We start from the raw sequence: 15,156 nt of genomic DNA, 5'->3' as shown, positions 1-15,156 counted from the left end.
GGATACTGCCACACCACACTGGCCTCATTAATCATTAACCATGTGTGAACTAGAACCATCTGGGAGAGATTCTGGGCCAAAATGGCTGCCACTTCCACTCCCCTTGCTCCCAGGCAGAGGCTAGAGACCAGCTATGTAGCCGTCCCAAAGACTCCTCAGGTGTCGCCACCCAGAAGCCGTTGCCTGGAAAACTAGCCGGGCTGCTCTGACTAAGCTACCCAGCCCTGGGAATGAAGAAATGAAAGTATGAATTGAGGGTGAGGGTGCTTAAGGCGGCCCTGGTCACAGTTCTAGGCATAGAAGCCAGTTCAAACCAGAGCATCTTGAAGTTTCTGAATAAGACAAGCTAGGAGAAGTATTGCCCACCACCAACCAGCCAGATCTAAGGTAGGCACACCTGCCTACGTACGTGGAATGATGAACTCACGCCATTCTTGACACTACGCCAGTTCCTCTTCTCTCCAGGCTCTCCCTTGGAAATGGCAACCAGACTTTTGGCCCCCTGCACCTCTTCTCTCACTCCAGGCACAATGAAACTAAGATCACACCAAGCTACTTTCACTTTATTCTTCTATTCATACATTTTCCTGCTCCCAGATTTGGAGGCAGATCATGATGTAAGCTCAGCAGTCCTGCTCAGAACCTTTACCAGATTCTATCAGTTCCCCTTTCCCCATTCCCCACCCTCACCCACCACTACCCAGTCAGGCCCCCAGTCCAGTTGTTGCTCTTGGGCGTAAGGGAGCAGAATCAGAGACAGAAGACTGAGCTGACTGTCCCCACCCCACAGCTGCCCCCAACTACAAGACAGCTGTCCTGGTTAGAAGGGATGGAGATTCCACTAAGGGGTGGGAGCTTCTTCCCAAGGCACAGGGGCCACCTTCTCAACATGGCCACTGGTTTGTTCAGATTTGGGTAGTGTGCTGGCTCTGAGCTGGGGGCTGCAATGCCTCCAACTGACTCAGGAGGAAAGGAATATGAGGGCGCTGCTGCGGGTCCACGGTCATCATTAAGGTCAGCAGCTGCCGCAAGGCTGAAGAATGCCTGTAGAAGGAGGAAGGCAGGGTGATGAGGGCAGCCATCCCCTGTGCTACAGCTCCAGCCCCGCAAACGGCTGGGAGGAGTCTGAACTGCTTTTGCTGCCCCCTTCACTGCTCACCTGGGGCTCTGCGGGATGCTTAGTTGGTTCTGCACAGCAAGGGCCACACTGTCACCCTTCTGGAACACCATGTCATAAGGGCCTTCCCCAAACATCATGGCATATAGCACACAGCCTAGGGACTAAGCATAACTTGGTTATTCCTTGGAAGGGGACCAGTGTAGGTGATATTGCTCCCCTTAATTCTGTAGTGAAAGGAAACTACAATATGCGGACTTCAGTCACATGACACCACCGGGGCCCAGAGAAACTGCGAGTTAGCTGGAGGCCTCTGCACCCTGTGCTTGGCCACTGCCTTCAGCCCTGGCAGGTGGCTGTACTCACCCTGTTCAAAGGGCGGGATTATACCACTTCCTGAGCAACTGAGTACAGCGTCAGTGACAGTTCCCAGGAAGAGAGTCGAGGGCGGATGAGGGCATACGTGGTTTCTGGGGCCCCATGCGCTAGAAACCAAAGACCTGTTCTACTCCACAGTAGGTACAGAGCAGCACTCCTCCCCACCCAGATTCCCACCCACATCCTCCTCACCCAGACATCAGTCCGCTCATCGATGACACAGTGGCTCTGCACGGAAAAGAGCTCCGGGGCCCGGTAGGAGATGGTGCACCGCTGGGCTGCCCAGTCCTGGAACAGTGGCCCCAGAGCTCAAAAGTGGGGCACAGGTCATGGTCATGTGACCAAATTGGGGCACGCACCAGAAGGGGTTGAGGATGGGGAACAGGTAGGCAAAGGAACCTAGAGACTCTTACCTGGAGGGTCAGAGCCTGGCGGGAGCCCTCCACGTGGATGCATGCTTGACTCATGGAACCCAAGTCCATTAAAACTGGCTGCCCCTCATCTCCAAGCAAGATATTGGTGGGTTTCAGGTCCCTGCAGGAAAGTGGAAACGAACCATGAGCGTCCTTGGACAGGAAGGCTGGAATCCTGGGCGGGGGGGAGGGGGGGCGCAAAAGAATCATGGGGGCTGTTCTTTGGGAGGACAGCAGAGACCTCTCACTTCTCTTGATGAGGCTCTTCCCTTCTGCCCAGCAGGTACACAGGAGCCTCCCACTGACCTGTGGGCATAACCCTTGGCATGAATAGCCTCCAGGCCTCTGCAGATACTCAGCAGCAGCTGAAGGATTTGCTCTTCAGTCAAGAAGTTGCCTTTGTCCTTCAGCTGTTCTATCTCGTCCCATAGCGTACCTCTCTGCAAAACAAGTTTCCCCACAGTTGATGTTTTTTTAGCCTCTGCTCCTTGAGCCTGAGTCCTTCCCCATGACAAAGCCTATCAACCATCTCACCACACACCCCACAGCCCCATCTGGGTTCCTTAAACCCCAAATCTGAAGTAGTCAAACCAGAACACGGTCTCTGCTTCCCAACGTTCTTGACTGCTCACACAGCCCTTGGCAGGTGGCTCTGTTGCAACCCCCTCCATAGCCAGGAGACTTTCTGACCTTGAAGAAGGGTAGCAGCAGCCAGGCCTCATGTTTAGTGCCTCGCTCCCTCAGACAATAAGCCACAAGGCGAAGGATGTTGGGGTGATGGAAGAGGCGATGCATGTCTGCTTCTCGTTGTGCCTCCTCCCGGTCCTGCTGCTCATGACACAGGATTCGCTTCAGGGCGTAGAACTGTCCATCATGTAACCCCTCCACTAGGTCCACATAGCTGAACCCACTGTGGACCAAAGGGGTCAGTGAAGGACCATGGTCATTTCCCACATTGCTTGGACCCAGAGGAATTCCCTGGGGAGAAGGGTGGGGCAGGGTGGTGTCTTTCCCATTTAGTAACAACCCTCCCAAGGTGTGACTCTAAAAAGAAGTCTGAAGATTATTACACTTTGAGCTCAAGACCAGGGACAGAGTCACCTTTTAGGTGCTATGATTTTTTTTTTTTTTTTTTTTGCGGTACGCAGGCCTCTCACTGTTGTGGCCTCTCCCGTTGAGGAGCACAGGCTCCGGATGCACAGGCTCAGCGGCCGTGGCTCACGGGCCTAGCCGCTCCGTGGCATGTGGGATCTTCCCGGACCGGGGCACAAACCCATGTCCCCTGCATCGGCAGGCGGACTCTCAACCACTGCGCCACCAGGGAAGCCCCTAGGTGCTATGATCTTAATGCAGGGCTCTGCACATGACAGATGCTCCATAAATATTAAATAAATAACAGTCAACATTTATCAAGTGCTATGAACCAGGCCGTAGGGGAGACATTTGATACGCAGTATCTGGTTTAGTCCTCACAGCCCTACAAGTGAAGCATAATTAGCTCCAAAAGGCAGATGAAACTATGGCTTATCAAGGCCATACATGGTGAATCTAGGAAGCCTGGCTCCACAATCCACTTTCTTGACCACCACAGTAGCTGGGCTCTGTCAAGTGAATCAGAGACTAGGCAGAAAACTTTTGTGCCCCTATCATGTGCAGACTGCTGTCCTTCAAACACCATAACCCTAGGGACTAGTTAAATGATTTCCAAACACTCACCCCTCCCCCAGTTTCTGGATGAAGAGGTAGCGCTTATTGTCAATGATGACAGTTCCCCGAGAGCAGACACAAAGCGCGTGGCCCATAGTGTCTCAGTCATCCTCCTCAAGGACGGTCTGGGGCTGCCAAAGGGTTCGTCCAGGTTGAGAGGTCTCTTTCAGGCAAGTCGCTGGGGGTCCAGCGGATCATGCTGGAAGGAAAAGAACGGCAGGGTCGCTGGCCGGGCACAATCCAGAAGACCCCTAAAGTGGCAACGTGGAGCGCTCAGGGCCAGATCTCGGAACCTAGAAAAAAATGGGCCCTGGCAACGCCGGCTCCAAGGCTGGGGTCAGGTGCCTAAAAGCCTCAGGCCCCACGGCGACTCCCAGGCCACTTCCTCCAACCCCCGCCCACCTTTAGGCGACTCCCACTCCCACGCCCGTTGGGCTGCAAAGGCAGGTCATGGGGGGGTTCCGGCGGGGAGGTGCGAGGCCCGGACCCACCACTTGCAGAGCCCACCCCAGTCTCGGTGCGCAGAGCCCAGGGTGGGCCAGCCTGGACTCCCAACTCACCTGGCTTCGGCTGGAGGGAAGCGCCAGACACCGGAAACAGCGATTACGTCATCAGCCCGCGCCTGTGTAACGGCCCGTAGTATGCTAGCAACCTCTGGGCACCCAGACGATGTGGGGGCGTGGAGCTGAGAGGCCCCGTGCTGGCTAGGCCTGGGGGAGGACGGGTCCCAGGACCCGAGTGAGGGGTCCACACCTGTCCTTCAGTACGGGTCAAGACGCAGGCACCTACGCCAAAGGGGAGCAAAGCCGGCCTCGGCCTGAGGCCCCCCAGGACCTCCATCTCCCAAAGCCAGAGGTAGGGGGCGTCATACCTCCCGCGCACTGGGCAGCCAGCTACGGTCCAGCCTGAGGTGGATGCTGAGAGGGGCAGGTGCTGGCGGCCTGGACCCCCTGGAGCTCTGATCAGTACAACCTTGAGGGCTCTGGCCTGTATCCCATTACCGTAGTCTCAGTGGTTAAGAGCTCAGGCTCTTGAACCAGACTAGGGTCTGAATCCTGTCTTAATAACCTATTAGCTGTGTGACCTAAACAAGTTACTTAACCTCTGGAAGGCTCACTTTCCCTCACTGTAAAATGGGTATAATAGTACCTAAGGTTAAGTGCATGAACTGTGAGGCCAGACTGCCTTGTTTAAATCCCAGCTCTACTCAACTAGTTGTGTGACATTGAACAGGCTACTTAATATTTGTATCCTTCAGTCTCCTCATCAGTAAAATGGAAATGATAATCATCATAGAGTCGTCTGGAGATTAAATGAGAGGTAAAGTGCTTGGCACAGTATTTGACACATAGCTCTCAGCAGCGTCAGTAATCAGAAATTATTAATAATAATATTATCCTGGTCCTCACATCCCAGGCTTGGGACTGTGAAGGCAGGTGTAATGGAAATTCACAAATTCCCAAGCCTTGGAACCAAGCAGTTGTCCTCCACCTCTCTTGCCTAAGCAGGCAGGGATAAATTGGAAAGAGGTGCACATCCAAAGAAAATAGGATGGCCTAGATGGTCTCTTTTGTTGAAGCAGCAAAGGACTCTCCAGGAAAAAGATTCCTCTTGTAATCTGGTCCCCCCCACCCCTTTCCTCTGGTTTCCCTTGGTTCTGAACCTGTTTCTGACATTCATCTAGATTTAACCTGCTATGTGCCAGGCCCTGTGATAGAAGCAGAGGATTCAGGTTGGATAAGATTCTCCCCACCCTCAGGGGGCTCAGTGTAGTAGAGCACTGCTTCTCAATCTTTATTTATTTGGCTGCGCTGGTCTTAGTTGCGGCATGTGGGCTCTTAGTTGTGGCATGTGGGATCTAGTGCACTGGGAGCACAGAGTCTTACCCACTGGACCACCAGGGAAATCCCTGCTTCTCAATCTTGAGTTTGCTTAGGAGCACCTGGAAAGCTTGTCAAAATACAAAATCTGATTCTATAGGTTTGAGGTAAGATCTGAGACTCTGCATTTCTAACAGGTGATGCTGGTGAAGCTGGCTCATGAACTGCACTTTGAGTATCAAAATGTAGAGGATTTTACAAACTAGTAGAGTAGTGGGTAGCTGCAGGCTGTAGACAAAGTCCAGACTAATTCGCCTGGCAACTTGAGGTGGTCTCCGCCCACTTGCTCGCTGAGGTTCCCTCCCAGGAATCCGCCACGTGACGGTTGGACCACCGTCTCTGACTAGAAGAGCCCCGAAAGCGCCATGGCTCCCCAGAAGCTGCTCTGCCTTCCCTCCCTGCTGCTGCTACTCCTGACGCGGCTGCTGCCCCAGGTAGGATGAGTATCAAACCACCCGGCTGGGTGCGGGGAGACGGGATCAGATATGGCGGAGGAGAGAACGAAAGTGAAAACAACAGAATACTGGGAAGGGCTAGTTCCATCTCTGCTCTTGGCAGAAGCTGACCCCCGACTCCAGACCACTGCTGAGCACCGTCTCTCCCCTTGCAGGCACACACTCGGTCGTTTGTAGTGGATCGGGATCATGACAGATTCCTCCTGGACGGGGCCCCGTTCCGCTACGTGTCTGGCAGCCTGCACTACTTTCGGGTACCACGGGTGCTTTGGGCAGACCGGCTTTTCAAGATGCGAATGAGTGGCCTCAACGCCATACAGTTGTAAGAAGTGCTCCCGAGAGCCATGGAAGGGTGGGATTTACTCTTCCTACCACCCCCTTAAGAAGGGGATCAGGACAGGAAGATTGGCTGTGTATGAGAGGTTCTAGCTCCAGGGCCTCCCAGCCAAGGGTGGGAAAGGGTGGGCCAGGACCTCCTTCCAACAGCTTCCTGGAGATTCCCTGCAAGGCCTGAGCCCATAGGCCTCCGCGGCATCTCCCTGCCTTGGGCCCTTGTTAACCTCTTCCTTTCTCAGTTATGTGCCCTGGAATTACCACGAGCCAGAGCCTGGGGTCTATAACTTTAATGCCAGCCGTGACCTCTTTGCATTTCTGAAAGAGGCAACTTTAGCAAACCTGTTGGTCATACTGAGACCAGGACCTTACATCTGTGCAGAGTGGGAGATGGTGAGTTAGTGGGAGAATGAATAGAAGCAAAGCCTCCCAAGTGCAGTTCCCAGACTACTCGCATCTGCCCCCACTCTAGGGTCACTTCCATCACTATACTCAACTTCCTCCCTTCTTACCTCCCCTACTCCACTCCCAGACAACAAAACCCAGTCACTTTTTTTTTTTGGCTGCCTTGGGGCTTCGTTGCTGCTCGGGCTTTCTCTAGTTGCAGTGAGCGGGGCTACTTTTCTTTGTGGTGTGTGGGCTTCTCACTGCAATGGCTTCTCTTGTTGTGGAGCACGGGCTCTAGGCGCGCAGGCTTCAGTGGTTGTGGCATGCGGGCTCAGTAGTTGTGGTGCACGGGCTTAGTTGCTCTGCAGCATGTGGGATCTTCACGGACCAGGGCTCAAACCCATGTCACCTGCATTGGCAGGCGGATTCTTAACCACTGCGCCACCAGGGAAGTCCCCCACTCACTTCTCTGTTGTCTTTATGTTTGTCTCAGGGGGGTCTCCCAGCCTGGTTGCTTCGAAAACCTAAAATTCATCTGAGAACTTCAGATCCAGGTGAGTTGAGAAAAAAAGACTTGACACAGAAAAAAGCAAAGGACAACAACAAAATGGGTCATTTGAGTGCCCCAGAGATCATTCATTCAAATATTTAGTGTTTTCATCATGCCCAGCAGAATGCTAGGAAATGGGGGACCAGACAGACCCAGTCTGGAAGAAACGTTAATTTAAAAAAACCCCAAACTTATAAGATTATTTAAAAATACTACACAAGAAAATAGACAAGGAGTTGAGATAGTGAATAACAGGGCCTCTTATAGGTAGGAAGGCCAGAAAAGGCTTTCCTGAGATGACATTTCAGTTACTCTAGGGAAGGGAAAACACCGGTCATATGAAGAGTGAGGTGAGAACGACCAGGTAGAGGGAATGATGTATTGTTTTAAAATTAATTAATTCATTTATTTTTGGCCGCACCTCAGGGCTTGTAGGATCTCCCAGACCAGGGATTGAATGGCCCTCGGCAGTGAAAGTGCGAAGTCCTAACCACTGGACCGCCAGGGAGTTCCCGGATATGGTATCTTTTCAGGCCCAGAGATAGGAAAGATCATGGCATGGTTGAGGCCAGCATGGCTGGAGCACAGTGGGTGAGGGAGAGTAGTATGACAAGAAATTGTAGATAGATAGGGACTGTTAATGCAGGATCTTACAGGCCACTGTAAGGGGTTTGCATTTTATTATAAGCACAGTAGAAAGTCATTGAAAGAGTTTAACCAGAATTATCTGATTTGTTTTTAGATTACGTTAGCCTGGATGTGGAAAATGGATTGAGGGGAGCAAGGGTAGAGGTGGAGAAACTTAACTGGGAGACTATGATTGTAGCTGAGGAGAGAGATGATGGCTCCTGGAATGTGATAGTGGTGGAAATAGAAAGAGAGCAGGACTGAGCTATAGGTTGGAGATAAAAGTCACCAGGACTCTATTGACAGATTTGATGAGAGGGGGAGGGGTGGGGGCAGTGTGGGTAGGATGAGGAAAGAAAGGAATCAAGTTTCTGGCCAGTCAAGATGGTGGTGCCATTTATTGACTTAGGGAAGATAGAGAAGACAAGGGGTGGCAAAAGAACAACTTTTGGGGAAGAAACAATGGTTCTGTTCTGGTCATGTTAAATTTTTATCACTCAAGGGAGGATATTAAGTAAGCAATAGGATGTGTGAATGTAGAGCTTAGGAGTAGGTCTGAGCTAGAGGTATAAATTTGGGAGTCATCGGTGTAAGGATGGCATTTAAATCCATGCGTACTGAGACATCACCTAGGGAAAGAGCATGAAAAAGAAAAGATGAGATGCCCAATATTTCAAGGCATTTGGATTTCATTTCAGGTGCAAGTAGGAAGTCATTAGAGCAGGGAATAATTCTATCTGCTTTACACCTTTTAAAAAGTTTACTGTTTTAAAAAGGTCAAAATTCCTTATATCTGCTGGGGACTCTCCAGGTGCTGTTTCACTTCTTAGGGTGCTGGAGAGCTTTATGCCACTTATAGCATTTCCGAAACTCAATTGACTATGAAATACATTTAAAATGATAAAGTATTGATGGAAAAACAACATGCAGTCTGTTTTTCTCAAGACCAGTGACCTCTTCATTGCTGAATCCATGGTGATGTCTCAGATCTTATCCCCCTTGACCAGTCAGCAGCATTCAGCCCAGTTGATCATTTTGTCCTGTGAAATACTCTTCTCACCGTTTCCATGATACCACACTTATGTGATCCCTGCCCCTCCCCCTACAATCTTTCTGACCACTCCTTCTCAGTCTCTTACTGATCCTTCTCCATTTCCCTTTCCACTAAATGCTGGGGTGTGTCAGGGCTCAGTCCTTGGACACTTCTCTTTTCCATATGTATTTACTCCCTTTATGATCTCATTCATTTGCGTGGCTTTAAATTCCATCTGATAGCTAATGATTCTGAAATATATATCTCCAGTCAGGACCTTCCCTTGGCTTCCAAAACCATATATCCAACTGCCTACTTGACTTCTGCATTTGGAGGTCTAAAAGGCATACTGATACAACTAAGTTCCTTCCAAACCAGCTATTCATACACTCTCCCTGTCTCAGTTAATGGCAAGTCCATTTTCCAATTCATCGGGCTAAACACTGTGGTGGAATTTTTCACACCTTTCTCTCAGGCCCCTCATTCAGTCCGTCAGAAAATCCTGTCAGCTTCACCCTCAAAATATATTGTATTCAGTTACTTTTCATCGCCCCCATTGCCACCACCCTGGTCCAAACCACCTCTCTCAGCTGGATTACTTTAATACCTTCCTAACTGGTTTCCCTTCTTTGCCCCTCCCCCATGTAGTCTATTCTTAATTCAGCAGTCAGTGTGATCCTCTTAAAATATAAGTTTAAATATATATTTTAGATCATGTCATTTCTCTGTCTAAACCTCTCCAACAGGTTCTCAACTCATTCAGAATACGAACCATGGATTCCTTAAAATGGTCTATTAGGTCCTACCTCATTGGCCCAGTCACCTCCCTGACATCCACTCTTCTCCCCATTGTTCATGCTGGCTTCTCTGCTGTTCCTGTCTTGAGGCCTTTGCACATGGTACTGCCTCTATCTCCCTGCAGAACGACCTCGCTGATGCCTTCCCTGGGCCACCCTCTAAAATTTAAACTCCCTTCACCCCACCATTTTATATCCTCCTTCCCTGCTTAATTTTTTCTCCTTGGCATTAACACACTACATATTTTACCTGATTATTTAATTCACTGCCTCCCTCACTGGAAAGGAAATTCCACAAGGACAGAGATCTTTGTCCATTTTGTTCCCTTCTGTATCCCTAACACCTAGAACACTGCTTAGTGCATAGTGAGCACCCATAAATACCTGTTGAATGAGAGTTAATGTATGCTTGGATTAAAGGAGGCAAAACAACCTGGGCCTCCTTTATATAGAACACAAAATGTAAAGGAATTAAATTTTTTTTTTTTTTTTTTTTTTGTGGTACGCGGGCCTCTCACTGCTGTAGCCTCTCCCGTTGCGGAGCACAGGCTCAGCGGCCATGGTTCACAGGCCCAGCCACTCCGCGGCATGTGGGATCCTCCCGGACCGGGGCACGAACCCGTGTCCCCTGCATCGGCAGGCGGACTCTCAACCACTGCGCCACCAGGGAAACCCTAAATGTTTTAAGAATATAAAAATACCCTCTAAAATATCTTTCGTTGACTCCACCTTTGAGAGTCTGCTATCTGCTAAGCATTGTCCTCAATGTCAGGGATGCAGCAAATGAACCTGACAGACAAGGTTCCTGCTCACTAGTGGGGGAGACCAACAGGAAACAATTACAGAAATAAATGCTTAATTATAATTTGTTAAGCACTCGAAAGGGAAGTATGAGGTGATGTGAGTGTGTAACAGGGGGATCTACCCTCATCTAGGATATCAGTGAAATTTAAGACCTTGGGGAAGTGAAATTTAAGACCTGAAGCCTGAGTTGGAGTTGCTTAGGTAAGGAGGCAGAGGTCATGCATGAGTCTTCTGAGGGTGAGTCAACAGAAATCACCAATAGGAGTTGAGAATTTAAGGCATGATACCTAATATCATCTTTCATTTGATGACTTAAATCTCCTGGACTGTCAGTTACATCAGGGTGCAGGTCAGACATTCTACACTTTTGTAAACTCCCATGCTACTTCATAGCAATCTCAAGTATATATGATTGCATAATAACAGCTCCATTTGATGGGTTTTAACATTTTTCTTACATTTAAAAAATGAATTTACAAGAAATACTGCTTTGTTTCCTATGCTCAGATTTCATTGCCATGCAACTATACAAGTGCTTAGGGTTCAGAGATTCTCCTGACAAGTCACCGCTTCCCAGACACAGCTGTGGACAAGTGGGATGCAAAGTGCAGCCCAGAGTTCAGGCGGCACTGAAGTTGCTAGCACTGAGGCTAGGGGTGGGGGCTGCAGAGGTGGTGGTGCCCTGATGAACAGAGCACTTCCCCTTCCTTTAGACTTCCTTGCCGCAGTGGACTCCTGGTTCAAGGTCTTGCTGCCCAAGATACATCCATGGCTCTACCACAATGGAGGCAACATCATTAGCATTCAGGTACAAGTGGAAAGTTGACTGGGCTAGGGGAAGGAGGTGATGGTGTCCTTAATTTCTCCACCTCATAGCTGACCTCCACTTTTCCTTTCCCCTGGCAGGTGGAGAATGAATACGGTAGCTACGGGGCCTGCGACATGAGCTACATGAGACACCTGGCTGGGCTCTTCCGTGCACTGCTTGGAGACAAGATCTTGCTCTTCACCACAGATGGCCCTGAAGGCCTCAAATGTGGCTCCCTCCAGGGACTCTATACCACTATAGATTTTGGCCCAGGTCTCCTGAGCAAGGGTTCAGAGTGAAGTCTGGGGAAGGGGCACCTGTTCCATGTTGCTCATCTTTCACCTTTGCCTCCTTTCTGCAGCTGACAACATGACCAAAATCTTTGCCCTGCTTCGGAAGTATGAACCCCGCGGGCCATTGGTGAGGAGCCAGAGGGGAGGGCAATCAAAGCAGGTGTCAGAGTGGGAAATGGGTTGAGCTCGGTTTCCATCTGCCTCACAGCTCCTTTCACTTCATGCTGTAGGTGAACTCTGAGTACTACACAGGCTGGCTGGATTACTGGGGCCAGAATCACTCCACACGCTCCGTACCAGCTGTAACCAAAGGACTAGAGAACATGCTAAAGTTGGGAGCCAGTGTGAACATGTAACTGGAGACACTGGGGCCAGCATGACTCTGTAACTGGGTGCTGGGGATGAAGGTTAAGATTCAGTGGGTCAGCTTTTACCTTTACCCCTGCTCTCCCCCACTTTAGGTACATGTTCCATGGAGGTACCAACTTTGGATACTGGAATGGTGAGTCCAGATGGTCCCTGGGGTGGCAGCAGGGAGGCAGCAAGGAATTAGAATCTGCGGGCTGCACGGATTAGGACGCTAGAAGCTGGATGTGGCCACTGCTGCCCCTGCTGATAGCAAAACTCTCTGCATGCATTTCTTTGCTTAGTGCCTATCACCTGAAAGATATATGGAACTAATTAAATTGGTTTGACCAGGTGCTGATGAGAAGGGACGCTTTCTTCCAATTACTACCAGCTACGACTACGATGCACCCATATCTGAAGCAGGGGACCCCACACCTAAGCTTTTTGCTATTCGAAATGTCATCAGCAAGGTGCCCCACCACTTCATTAAGCACCAAAAGCTTTTATTAATTTGGGGGGAGGGAGTACCCAAATTGTAAAGGGATCCCATAAATCAGTGCTTGTTCTCTGGGCCAGAGAGCCCTCTGAGCACCCTGTGGCAGCATTTCTCACCCACCCAAATGGGATTCCCTGGGGAGACACACACAAATATGTGTAAAATTACAGAACCTTCATGACCCCTGAAGCCCTTCCCCGGACCCCCAGTTAAGAACCCTGCACTAGGGTCTTGGAATAGGGGTTCTTTGTGTGGTTTTCCTATGGCTCCTGAGAGAATTTGGTCTCAGTTCCAGGAAGTTCCCTTGGGACCTTTACCTCCCCCCAGCCCCAAGATGATGCTTGGACCTTTGAGCCTACACCTGGTAAGCTTCTCTCCATTACTCTCTAATTCTACCCCTTTATTCTCTAAATAGCCCAGCCTGTCCTACCCTCTATTCTGAAAGTTCCCTCATATTCTGATACTTTCCCCTTATTCTAACAGGATGGGAATTTGCTGGCTTTCCTAGACTTCCTATGTCCCCAAGGGCCCATCCATTCAATCCTGCCAATGACCTTTGAGGCTGTCAACCAGGTAAAGCATAATCCCCCATCCGGTGGGTATGGCAACAGCTATACCAGGGGTTCCCTCAGCTATGCATCTTCCCCACAGTATCCTTTCTTATCTCTCAGCTTATAAACTTATTCTTACACACCCAGGACCATGGGTATATGTTGTACCGGACCTATCTGACCCATACTGTTTCTGAGCCAACACAATTCTGGGTGCCAAACAGTGGAGTCCATGATCGTGCCTACGTGATGGTGGATGGGGTGAGAACCTAATACCAGGCTATCTCTGAGCCCATTTCCTCTCCTCCCCAGCACACTTTAGTCTTAAATTTCCCATATCTACCTTTTCCCACTGCCTGCTCACATTTGAGGGGATAAGCTGGGATGAGGAAGAGTTTGACTAAGGATAAGGTTCCATTATGAATGGATAAGTGACAGAAGAGCTATATTCTCTTTGCCCTCTAAATCAGTGTCCTAATGTGGCTTCCTGTGTGGTGGCCACAGGCTAGATGCTGAGCTCCTCCCTTTTACAGACACTCTTATCCACAGGTGTTTCAGGGTGTTTTGGAACGAAACATGAAACACAACCTATTTTTGACGGGGAAAAAGGGGGCCAAACTGGATGTCTTGCTGGAGAACATGGGGAGGCTCAGTTTTGGGTCTAACAGCAGTGACTTCAAGGTGAGCTAGCTATGCCCACTCCCTTGCCCCCATACTCTTTTTTTTTTAATTTCATTTTTTAAATTATTTATTTGGCTGCCTTACTTGCTGCATGTGGGATCTTTGTTGCAGCACATGGCATCTTTTTTAGTTGCAGCATGCAGAATCTTTAGTTGTGGCATGCAGGATCCAGTTCCCTGACCAGGGATTGAACCCAAGCCCCCTGCATTGGGAGCGCAGTCTTAACCACTGGACCACCAGGGAATTCCCACCCCCCAATATTCTTATTGACCGAACTCCCTTGGAAAGATAGGGACCTAATAGAAGATAAACAAGAGCTATGTCCTGGGCTTCCCTGGTGGCGCAGTGGTTGAGAGTCTGCCTGCCGATGCAGGGGATGCGGGTTCGTGCCCCGGTCCGGAAAGATCCCACATGCAGCGAAGTGGCTGGGCCCGTGAGCCATGGCCGCTGAGCCTGCGTGTCCGGAGCCTGTGCTCCGCAACGGGAGAGGCCACAACAGTGAGAGGCCCGTGTACCACAAAAAAAAAAAAAAAAAAAAAAAAAAAGCTATGTCCTTAGGGCTTAGGCAGCAAAGCAGCAGCTTGTGGGGACCTGGACATGGCCACTAGTTGCATCCCAGGGCTTTAGTAGGGATAGTTTGGCCTTAGAACTTAGAGAATGATGAATTTTCATTTGCCTTCTTCACAGGGCCTATTGGAGCCACCAATTCTGGGGCAAACGGTCCTTACCCAGTGGCTGATGTTCCCTCTGAAAGTTGATAATCTTGTAAAGTGGTGGTTTCCCAACCAGTTGCTGAAAAGCTCACATCCTCAAACTCCCTCTGGCCCCACCTTCTACTCTACAACCTTCCCAATTTTAGACTCAGGCGGGGACACATTTCTCTTTCTACCTGGATGGACCAAGGTATTGCTGACAGTGAGGGTGGGGCTGGGGAGTAGGGTGGTAAGAGGAAAATCTTGGAAGGAGGGAGAGCAGAAATTATTCCTCTGATTAGAAACCCCAAAGGGGATAATTGTACCCCTTTGAGAGCTGATCCTTTATATTCCTCTCCTTCCTCCTCCCCAGGGCCAAGTCTGGATCAATGGGTTTAACCTGGGCCGCTACTGGACAAAGAGGGGGCCACAACAGACCCTCTATGTGCCAAGACCCCTGCTGTTTCCTAGGGGAGCCCTCAACAAAATCACGTTGCTGGAGCTAGAAAATGTGCCTCTTCAGCCCCAAATCCAATTCCTGGATAGGCCTATCCTCAATAGCACTGTGCATAAGACATACATCTATTCCCTCTCAGCTGAAAGTGCCTCTGAACCAATGGAGTTAAGTGGGCACTGAAAGAAAGGTAACCCTTGGACCTGGGACATGGAGTGGGCAGGATCCCTTGGTGCTAGTCATGGTGACCGTAAGGAAACAAAGGCCACAGGTCTGAATGTAAGTACAAGTGCAGTTTCCTTGCCACACTTCATTGTGATTAAAATTCCAGAGACAGTACCAGCTCCACACA

The 15,156-nt window shown here is 49.9% G+C and overlaps 2 protein-coding genes across 6 annotated transcripts; one reads left to right on the top strand and one right to left on the bottom strand.

Moving 5' to 3' along the window:
* Positions 1-542: 542 nt before the first annotated feature.
* On the bottom strand, positions 543-4,214 carry STK16 (serine/threonine kinase 16). Of its 4 annotated transcripts, XM_065880294.1 has the most exons (8): positions 4,176-4,214; positions 3,625-3,814; positions 2,599-2,818; positions 2,215-2,348; positions 1,909-2,029; positions 1,688-1,783; positions 1,160-1,281; positions 543-1,044 (listed from the first exon to the last, which is right to left on the bottom strand). In XM_065880294.1, the coding sequence occupies exons 2-8, from the start codon at positions 3,708-3,710 to the stop codon at positions 906-908; spliced, it is 918 nt and encodes a 305-aa protein (XP_065736366.1). In that variant the 5' UTR covers positions 3,711-3,814; positions 4,176-4,214; the 3' UTR covers positions 543-905. The 4 variants fall into 4 exon arrangements, with proteins under 4 accessions (XP_065736366.1, XP_065736367.1, XP_065736368.1 ...); XM_065880295.1 differs by having other exon boundaries at positions 3,625-4,178; XM_065880296.1 differs by lacking the exons at positions 1,688-1,783; positions 4,176-4,214 and having other exon boundaries at positions 906-1,044; positions 3,625-3,710.
* Positions 4,215-4,299: 85 nt separating this feature from the next.
* On the top strand, positions 4,300-15,154 carry GLB1L (galactosidase beta 1 like). 2 transcript variants are annotated; one of them, XM_065880099.1, is made up of 17 exons: positions 4,300-4,470; positions 5,803-5,929; positions 6,106-6,272; positions 6,526-6,676; positions 7,164-7,224; positions 11,195-11,289; positions 11,388-11,562; positions 11,651-11,709; positions 11,813-11,934; positions 12,044-12,084; positions 12,282-12,400; positions 12,716-12,790; positions 12,910-12,999; positions 13,125-13,238; positions 13,527-13,658; positions 14,346-14,561; positions 14,724-15,154. In XM_065880099.1, exons 2-17 carry the CDS (start codon positions 5,861-5,863, stop codon positions 14,985-14,987), a joined length of 1,950 nt encoding a protein of 649 aa, XP_065736171.1. In that variant the 5' UTR covers positions 4,300-4,470; positions 5,803-5,860; the 3' UTR covers positions 14,988-15,154. The 2 variants fall into 2 exon arrangements, with proteins under 2 accessions (XP_065736171.1, XP_065736172.1); XM_065880100.1 differs by lacking the exons at positions 4,300-4,470; positions 11,195-11,289; positions 11,388-11,562 and having other exon boundaries at positions 5,861-5,929.
* The last annotated feature ends 2 nt before the right edge of the window (positions 15,155-15,156 follow it).

This window comes from Phocoena phocoena, chromosome 7 (genome assembly GCF_963924675.1).
Source record: "Phocoena phocoena chromosome 7, mPhoPho1.1, whole genome shotgun sequence".
In the NCBI taxonomy this organism is placed as follows: domain Eukaryota; kingdom Metazoa; phylum Chordata; class Mammalia; order Artiodactyla; family Phocoenidae; genus Phocoena; species Phocoena phocoena.
The sequence above is the reverse complement of the archived record's forward strand: the minus strand, read 5'-3'. Positions and strand labels throughout refer to the sequence as shown.

Bases quoted from the DNA above. Each gene is read 5' to 3' on its own strand.
- STK16 (XM_065880294.1), bottom strand. From the start codon at position 3,710: ATGGGCCACGCGCTTTGTGTCTGCTCTCGGGGAACTGTCATCATTGAC. The intron at 1,784-1,908 runs GTAAGAGTCTCT...CCACTGTTCCAG, and splicing joins GCCAGGCTCTGACCCTCCAG to GACTGGGCAGCCCAGCGGTG. The intron at 1,282-1,687 runs GTGAGGAGGATG...AGTTATGCTTAG, and splicing joins ATGAGCGGACTGATGTCTGG to TCCCTAGGCTGTGTGCTATA.
- GLB1L (XM_065880099.1), top strand. From the start codon at position 5,861: ATGGCTCCCCAGAAGCTGCTCTGCCTTCCCTCCCTGCTGCTGCTACTC. The intron at 11,710-11,812 runs GTGAGGAGCCAG...TTCATGCTGTAG, and splicing joins ATGAACCCCGCGGGCCATTG to GTGAACTCTGAGTACTACAC. The intron at 14,562-14,723 runs GTATTGCTGACA...CCTCCTCCCCAG, and splicing joins TTCTACCTGGATGGACCAAG to GGCCAAGTCTGGATCAATGG.